The sequence below is a fragment of the Meleagris gallopavo genome, chromosome 6 (genome assembly GCF_000146605.3).
Source record: "Meleagris gallopavo isolate NT-WF06-2002-E0010 breed Aviagen turkey brand Nicholas breeding stock chromosome 6, Turkey_5.1, whole genome shotgun sequence".
Taxonomy (NCBI): domain Eukaryota; kingdom Metazoa; phylum Chordata; class Aves; order Galliformes; family Phasianidae; genus Meleagris; species Meleagris gallopavo.
In genome coordinates this window covers 41624875-41634515 of record NC_015016.2, presented here as the reverse complement: position 1 = coordinate 41634515, position 9641 = coordinate 41624875, and the positions used below count along the sequence as shown (strand labels likewise).

The window sequence follows — 9641 nt, the reverse complement described above, 5'->3', positions numbered from 1 at the left end:
TTTTTGCATGTGTGATTTTACAAAGGAAGGAAATTGGTTCATCGTACAGGCAGGATAAATTCTGACTACTCTTGTCAGTGCATCTATCTTATCCACTGTCTCCTGTCCTAAATGTTTCTGAAGCCTGCAGCAGACATGACAGGTGTATGTGGAGCTGTAATATGGGACACGTTTTAGCCATCCGTAGAACAGAGGCTGACACCTCTTTGAAAGGGGGAACATCATTTACATCTCAGCTTGCTTGATTCAGGAGTGAAATTCAGATCATCATCATGTTCTGAAGAGGTGACTTAAAAATGAGCTTCAATTGATTATTACTCCTTACGTTCTCGAAGTCAGGGAAAAAAACTGTTGAAGATGGATTTGCTTAAATGAAACATAAAGAAGCCTCTATTAGCAGAAATCAGGGTTGAGGCAGAAGCTTTGTGAGAATACCGTGGAATTTGATATTTTTAAGTAGGTACAGTTTGAGTGGGAATTTACTGTAAGCAGTATTACTGAAGGTACAATTTCTCCTATTGGAACTTGTGACTGTAAGATTTTCTTGTTTGATTGTATTGATATTACTCTTCTGGGAAACCTTTTCAGGTTTAAATGGAGCTCTGCACTCCTAGCAATACCAGACAGAAGATGTGTTGTACAGAAAGGAATCGTTGGGTATATCTGAAACCTGCATCCAAATATGTACAAAATAATTGTATACACAGCCATTGAAATGGAACCAGGATACATACCAGAATAGTGATTTTTAAAATTATTATTTAAGATGAATATTCTGACAGTTTCTTGTACTTGATAGGTAGTGAGATAATAGTGTGTAGATGTTAACTGGTACTTCTGGTTTCTCAGAATTTTACAGGCACCTGATGTTAAATGCAGTCACATGATATGAGTAATTGTAAGTGAATACTTCTCTTTTTTCTTTTTGCAGTAATATTCAACACATGAGGGAACAGTTTGATGCACTAGGTCTGTCTTTCACTTGGGAAAGGGTAAGATTTTCTTTTCTAGAGTATGCTGTTTTATTTTATTGTGATGGAATACTGCAAGATCTGAAACTTTAAGATTTTGAACGTGACAACATAGAAGCCTTGAAAGTGAGCAGGTTAGGTTGTTGCTGTAAGCTGTAAAATTGCATTTGATTAAAGTGGTAAACAGACCTTCTGTGATACTTCTTATCAAACTTGTCACCTTTGTTATATTGACATTATCTCGAACTGTAGGAGAATCTTTAATGTGATTTCAGGTTCACTTTGTGTTTACATTTGGATATTTCTCCACTTTTTTCGTGCTTTCAGAGTAGCAATTTTCTTTGTTAGGAGTTTAATGGTCTAAACAGATGTTTATGAAGCAGAATACTTCTGTTAAGGTGTATATGTAATTTTTTGGAGGAGTGCTTCTTTCACTCCTTTCACAAGTGCGTATGTTTTATAGTATAGTCAGTGGTTTAAAGCTAGTGCCTTAAAATGTGAGTTTGATTATGTTCTTTGAAACGTGAAGGACAATCCTGCATTTTCACTGTTGTCCATATCATGGCCACTTTGGAAGCCAGAAATTCTATTTAAAACACTAATGCTTGAGAGTCAGACGTTCACCTTAAAAACCTTACCACCACAACCAGACATAGCTAATCTCACTTTCAAGATAAAAATGAAAGAAATTAATTTTTGAAGCAATCATAGTAGGGTTATTGCATTAACTGGTGAATCAGCCGCAGTTGCTAACTTTATATTCTTAGCAATAATCGTTACTTATCACCTTAATATGATTCTGAATAGCCTGATGGAGATGCTAATCTTGAATTTTTATTACAGTTTTGTAGCTCTGAAAAGGAAAAGGATTAATTTTCTGGCAGTATGAAACCTGCCATCTGTTGTTGTTAATTGAGAAGGTGAAGTTGTTTTTCTTTTGTGTGTTTCTACATTAAAATGAAATAATACTTTGTCATATCTTATATATGGCAGGGTGTTCAGTAAGAGCATTTTCATTAAGATTTTAGTTTTCTTGGTAACAAAAGTTGCTCTGAAAAGAATTCTTTTTTGTCGAAGGTTCACTTCACACATTCTTGACAATTATTTTCTTAAATTTTAAAGTGTTATTATCTCAGAGGTTTTCTTTATGTGTAGTACAACAATAGCACAAAACAGCGAAGTCCTGTGTGTGTGTATCAGTGCATATGGAACACACAGGAGCTGGATATCCTAGAGTGCCTTTCAAGAAACTTGGGAAGTTCACTGGTGTATACAGACCTTTGTGTAACCCTTATGTTCTGAAGAAGAGGTGGAGAACTGATAGTAATGAAAACCATGTCAGGAAGTATAGGTGTGCAAGGAAAGCTTATTTGTCATCCTCGTGTCTGTTCTTTGAGACCTACCTCCACTTTCCTAGCAAAGCATGTTATAGTTAATGAGCTTTCAGAAGCCTCTGAATATATTTGGAATGGGCATTAATACTGTACAAGTAAATTCATTTTTAACAGTTGTATAATTAAAATAATTCAGAATGCTCCAGAGGCACGTAGTCTGTGTTTTTGAAAGATGAGTTTTTAAAACAACTGAACTGTGTTCTTTGAAACACAATGAAATGTCTGCATTTTTACTCTTTAACTAAGTTTTATTTTACCTAGAAAGCTTGCCTTATTAACTGCAGTGAGAGTGACCTGGATGGTAACTATTAGAAACAGAGAGATGTTTAATCAAGGCAAAAAATGTATGATGCCTGAAACATACCCTATTGTACATTGTATTATAGTACACTATTACATTAAATTAAATGCACAGATGTTTAAACCAGGTCAAAGAATGTCTTTGGAAAGGAATGGCTTAAGTTACAGCAGTGTATTGTCCAGGCTGCTAAAGCCTGCTTCTCTGCAAGGCTAATTAAACTGAGCAGAGCATCTTACTGTCTCAGCTGTACTGCTGCTGGGCTAACTCGAGCATCTTTGCACAGCAGTGCACCGTGCTGTGCAGGTACTTACCTTAAAAGTGAGCTCCTTGAGGTAAGGAATATTTTCTTATTATTATTCTATACTTGTCTGGCAGTAAATCAGTGGCTTGCAAAATACTGTGACATTGCAAACAAACCCAACAGTGTTAGTGACTCCTATGAAAAATGAGAGAAAAACATCTTTGATATGAGTTAGTCTAATTAACTGAGACTGTTGTACAAAACAGGAGTTGGTGTTTAATCAAATTCAATCGGTCTTTTTCCAGTGTGCTCCTTCATTCTGTTAAAGCATAGTACCTAGCAAGTACCTGCTAGAGGAAACACATTCTCCTACCTTAGGTCCCTATTTAAGTGTGGGGTGAATTGTCTTTGTAAAGCATGGAAATTTTGTAATAGCTGTATTGGCATTATGGCCAGCTGAGATAATGTGGGCAAAAACTTAAGTACATTTTACAAATGTTGGGGAGAAAAAAGATGAGAAAGGAATAAAGAGTGCATTTGGAATATTCAGTGCGTGGAGCTGTGCTGAGGAAGCTGACTGTTTACAAAGTCATGTCTGGTGTTCAAGAAAGTTCTGTCTAGGAGTATGAAGCCTAGTTTTAATTTTTTGCTTGGTAAAATTACTGTGAGCAAATCCCAGCTCTCCTGGATAATAGAAGTTTCTTGTTATCCATCTGTTTCTTCTCATTGTTCTCTCTTTCTCATTTTGATTTGTATGCCGTCGCAGTCAGTGAAATTACTTAACCAGCAAAGCTCAACAAAGGCAGCATAAAAACTTGTGAGATTATTTCAGAAAGCCAGGTTACAAAGGCACTTGGAAATTTTTCTGCTAAACAGAAAATGTAAGCAAACTACAATGTAATTAAATGCATTTAAAAAAGCTCTGTAAGTACTTTGCTTTAGAGAAGGCTTGAATACTAATATTGCTCTGACATTATTTCCCTGAAATGTAGATATTTTAAGTGTGTCAAATAATAATTTTTTTGAAAACAGTGTTATTCAGGAGAAAGATTTAAAATAATAAAAGCTGAAGAAGAGAGAGAGAACGTTTCTATTGTGAACCTGCAGATCCAAGTTTAAAAAGATGCAGTTTGAGGATGGAAAAAAATGTCTTTGAGAGACATTAAAGTACTTGGAAAATAAAAACCATTTTTGTTTTGTTTTTAAGTCAACAACAATTTTGTGTTTCCCGGTGATCAAATTTCTCCAGAATACCATCCCAGGCAGCACTGCAAACTGCCTGTCACTTCTTCTAAAGATTAGTTTCTGAAGAATGATTAAGTGCAATTGTTGAAGATTCATACCATCAGCACCAAGGGGCAGAGAGTGTGTGACTTTCCCTTTCTTTTGCCCAGCAGTGCCATCAGGCTGAAAGCACATTACTGTTCATTCACCGGTTTACCACTGTTTTATATAACTTCCTCCTCAAAGGCAGCTTGTACTGCCAGCATTTTCCACTATGATCAACGCTGCCCTTCTGCACCGTGCATTTTAAAAGAAGAAACCTTTGGTAAATTCTCATTGTTCAAACATTTTTCTGTTTTGTTTTGAAGCTGTCGTTCTGCCCGAGCACACATAGAAATGTAACAGCAGACAGGGATTTAACTGTTAGATTTTCCTCTTATCCACCTCTCACTGATAATCAGTTGTCCTACTTGTGATTGAATAGAAAAAGGTGCCGTTGATATAAGGCTACTTTTTTTTTTTGTAGGATAGATATTTGTGCTCTAAAATGTAAGAACTGCACAATGTTTGTAGCTAATAATGCATGACACTGAGGGCCTTTGAAATACAAATATTCAAATGAATTTAGAAATGTCATTCAATTGAACTCTAAATGTCCAATAATTAAATAATTATACTTGCAGTTAGGTGATATATGCCCATTTAATACCAAAACAGAAAAATGAGGGATTAAGGATGCTTAATCTTCCCAGATAGATCTTGAAAAAATTCATTTCAGTTTTTCTCCTTATTGTCTTTTTAGTCAAGTGTAACACGGCTGTCTTCAGTATAGTGTAAGTGCTAGAAACAAAATGATTAGTAATAAATGAGGAAATTAATTATCTCTGGTTTTGTGATTCGCAAACAAGTGGATCTTATGGCAAATAAACACTCCTATGTAGTCTGTAAATATTAGTTATATTAAAAAAATAATAGCTGTGGAAGTCACTTGAAGATATAACCTTTTTCTTTAGCTACAAAACAGTTGTAAGAATGTGGCAGATTTAGAACAAATAATGAATTTTAAGACAGGGCATTTGAACAACTTTATTAATGACAAAAATTTGCCATGCAGAACCTGGTTTTCTTTATTGAAAATTCTGTCCTGGCTTTACCATTGTCTGACAGCTGCAGTTTTGTATCGGGTTCTCCCCAGTGATTGATTCGTTCACCTTAACGTGAACCAGGTGCTTATGGAGTTTCACTGCTGTCACCGTAGAGTAAGAATGCGAGTTAGTCTGTAGCTGAGAATTTATTTGTGAAAAGAAATATACCTTTGTATCTGCATGTTGATAGCAGCTTGTAACACTGACCCCTTCCTCACACTGTCTGGGACAGATTGCTGTGCTGACAGAACAGGATTAAGCAAGGTAGTTGTTGGTGTGGGGATATATGTCCTTCTCAGTGTACCGTGGCACTATCTGCTGATCTTGGAAGCAGGCCACTTTTAAAGGTGGTTTGTTTTAATTTATCATTCGTGTTGGGTGAAGGAGAAGTAACAATAAGCATGGTAAAGATCAGCTTTAGCGACAGCAGCAGATACATATTTTAGTTAGTAACCTGACAGGAGAAAAAGAGCAAATGGGTGGGAAGGAGGGGGGAGATGCCATCACTCCCCTTTGTGGTTTTGTGGTACCTTCTCAGGTGATGGGTTGCCACTAAATCTGACACAGATCTCTGAAGAGCACATGCTTATATTACAAATATATTTCATATTTGTAAGAAGGGCTCTGGGTTTTAGTGCATATTTCATCTTTGGAATAAATGTGCTAATATCCTTTTTATATATATTCACAGATCTGCTTTATGATACAGGATTATAAATGCGTGTTGTTTTGCTAGTGCTCAGCTCACAGACATCTTTTTAAAAGGCTGGATTGATCCCATCATGCTGTTTTGTAAAGCCCTTATACAAAACCTTCTCTGCATTTCTCAGTTGGATCAATTCTGTTAATGCATTGCAAATGTTGGTCATGCCTATGAAGCTTAAATAGAAGCTTTACCAGTCGCTTGAACTTAAGGATGATGGCAGCCAACTGGAAGCTTTTTACCAGACATTATTTCTTTAATCAAAATCCAAATACATGGAAAAAATATTTTTCACTGTACATCTTGATGTGATAAACTGTAGGAGAAAAACATAAAAGACATTCCTAGGTTGTAAGGAGGTTGCTGACTTGTCATCAGCAGCAGTCACATAAATGCTTGTTCATATTGCTTGGCAGTGTCATCATTTCTCTTTCTCAACCAACATCTGTTGCTTCGAGACTTCATAGCTATAGATTTAAATAAGCGATGAGTTTGAGTGATCAGTTTGGACCTTTGGATATTTTGCAGTGACCAGACTGCAAATTAACTTCAGTGATGTATTTCTGCTGCATTCCTTTCTAAAATGTGGATCAGTTTACAACTTGTGAGACAGCACGGAGTTGTGATTCTGTGTACCTCAGCCTGAGATGCCATCTCTTACACACATCTGCCAGCCAGGACCAGAAGGACAAAGCTCAGTTCGTCTCACTTTGGTTGTCTTTTCTGTTTACCTGTTGCTCACATAACCTTACGTTGTACTGCAAGGAATGGTCTCTGTTCTTTTAGATTTCTGGTATTAAGAGATGAAACTCCCTTGCCTGAGCAGCGTCACACTGACAGAACTAACTTTGCAGAGGCAAAATGTGTGCATAACATTCACGTGTGTGCATACATGTACATATGATCAAATGGATAATGTGTAGTTGAATAGGAATAAGCTAGATTTTTTATTTTTTTAAGTGCAGAGAGCAGGGTTTAATCAAGCAGCTGGTTTTTATGGCTAAGCCTTCACGTGCTGTGCTGAGATCTTGCCACTAAGTGTCTCTCTCTGGTCTGGAAAGCCTCTTCAACTCACTTTTGAGGCGTATCTACTCAAAGGTCATATTAATTGTTCAAAGCAGCATTTCAGCACTGGAATATAAAGTTGTAGAAATGGTGAAATTTTTATACTAGGGTGTCTCAGATGTCATTTGAGCCACAGAGACTATTGCTGATGTCATCTGTCACAGTGGTGGGATGCTTAGATGATGGGAAAGCCTAGGTGAAAGATACTGTACTGTTCGTTGATAAATTTGTTGATAAATGTACTCAGTTTGCACTTAGCTGGCATTCTGAAAACCCTGTAAGCCTGACATCAAGGTATATTCCTGTTGCTTTGAGGTTCAGTATAGGAGTTATCTTCAACTTCAGTAAGTGCCAATGAGTCAAAATTTGTCAAAATATTTCTTCTTTACAGAAGCACAAATTAAACAGAAAAGGTGTTGACAGGAAAAATGTGTTTTGTTTATTGCTGCGTATTTAAGAGGCAATTAGAACTTCAGTGCTGAATTACATGGTTGTTTTCACTTTGACCAAACTTTAAAGTACGTGGGTGAAAGCACATGGCGTGTCCATGGCACCTGTAAAGCACTGCATTCATATAGACAGCATTGAGTCACTAATCACATCGTGCTTTAGTGAGCTTTGCGTACTTGTGCTTATTTGAAATGCATTTTGTTGCTTTGTAAGTGTTGGTCAGTAGATTGTTTTAGTTATTAATATTTACAACAAACTTGAGAAATGTCGGCAAGTTAAAAAATATCTATGATATTTTTACATGCTGTTTCCTCAATGCCCACTCCTCTTCTTTTATGCTGTCATTTATTTTTATCTGTCTTTATTTCTCTCTTACACTTGTGACTTCTTGTGAGATACCCTTCACAACTCTTCCATCTTGAAGTTTGGAGTCTTACCCCCTGGTCTCTGCCTGTCAGCCCAGCGTTATCTCCTGTCAGCGCCTCACTTCCTCAGCGCTGTTCTGTCCTCTACAGGCACCAGTTCAGCTGCAGACTGCTCTGCTCTCTCCATAGCCAGCTCTGAGCTGTCTCTGAACAGCCAAAAGTGGCTCTTCATGCTTTTCAGTATTTAACAGAGAAAAAGCCGTCATGCCTGAGATGACTTCTTGAATAGCTCTGCTTTTTTTTCCTTCCTAATTTGGCTGTTTCCCTCTTCTGTCAGCTGTGGTCAGTTCCATTCTAGTGCTCTCCTATCTATCAGCATTGATATTACAGTGTTCTTTTATTCCGTGTCAACAAGTAAACTTTGCTGTGCAGTGTCAAAGCTGCCCAAGGCCCATGTTCTCTGGTTTTGTGTACAGGTGAATAGCACTCATAATAAACATTATCCAGAAATGCATTTTGTTTTCTGTTTGGCATCTGCTATACATTGCTGAGTTAATTGCTTAAATTGAAATGCTCCAAGAAGATACTAAGAATAGCTTCAGGTTTTTTTTCTTTTTCTCATTTCTACAGGAAGTAACCACTTGTTTACCAGAATATTACAAATGGACGCAATACCTCTTTCTTAAGCTTTTTGAATCTGGGATAGTGTATCAAAAAGAGGTAGGTACAAACTTTGGCCTGTGATATTTCGTGCTGCATTAGCTCTAGTCACTTATTAGATCAGTACTTCTGGATGCATTTCTGGATCATCCGTTTGCATTCATTAAGTGATTAGATATTTATGGTGCTCTGTTTGGTTTCAAATCATGCCAGAATATAATGAATTTTGTGTGTAATGAACATGAATGGGTATTAGAGCATGTCAAACCAGAAATGTTTACACTGAAATGCAGGATCAGAACCTAGCTACCATTAGTTGATTTTCTGGCTTCAGTACAGAATTTTCTAGGTCTTAACTTCCCTCTTCCAAAGATGTAAAAGATAATGGGATCGTGAAGAGTCTCTTCAGCAGTGAGATTATTTGACTGTATTACAGTACTGTGATGCTGTCTCAGAACTGATAGAATTGGATAGAATAATAGGACATTGTGTCTAACCATCTAATTCCTGAACCCTGTTTGTGACCTGTAACATATTACAGAAATACTAGGTGCTGTAAGACTATTACGGCTGCTTTTCAGCTGGAAGTACATTAACAAATTCTGGACTTTATATTATTTTTATAAATGACATGAGATTACCTCAAAAGAGAAGAGTTCAGTTAACCTTTAAGCAGGAGCTGAAACAAAGGTGCTAAATTAGCATGCTGAAGAATTATCTAGCCAAAGAAACTCAGTGCCAGAATACCTGAACCACAGAGCTGCATCTAAACAAAGCTACAATTTAGTGAATGCTCCTAACCTAAAGTGGGAACTAATAAATTAGCTTTCAAGTTTCCACTGTATTGTATGGGAACCAGAAAATCCTACAGGATATAATCGAGGATGTAATCCAGTTATGCTACAAACCCAGAGATAGAGGTTGATGATGAAATGTTGCACTTGGAAAGATGAGGTATTCCTGATCCATTTTTCCTATTTCTGTCAACAAGATATATTAAGAGATCCTAAATGGCAGCTAGCAAGAAGATTGAATGTTTGGTGTGGCCTAGCATGCAGAGTTTGGTTGTTTTGGTTCTTTTTATTGTTCTTTGGTTGTTTTTGTTCTGTATTTTCCTTTACT

At 36.8% G+C, this 9641-nt stretch overlaps 1 protein-coding gene across 3 annotated transcripts in view; it reads left to right on the top strand.

Annotated features, from left to right (window-relative positions):
• LARS2 (leucyl-tRNA synthetase 2, mitochondrial) overlaps positions 1 to 9641 on the top strand; it is a 122991-nt gene that overhangs the window by 55389 nt on the left and 57961 nt on the right. For all 3 annotated transcript variants that reach the window (XM_019616577.2, XM_003207241.3, XM_019616578.2), the window contains 2 exons: positions 932 to 992; positions 8490 to 8579. In XM_019616577.2, coding sequence (XP_019472122.1) covers positions 932 to 992; positions 8490 to 8579 — 151 coding nt within the window. The remainder of the gene's footprint in view (positions 1 to 931; positions 993 to 8489; positions 8580 to 9641) is intronic.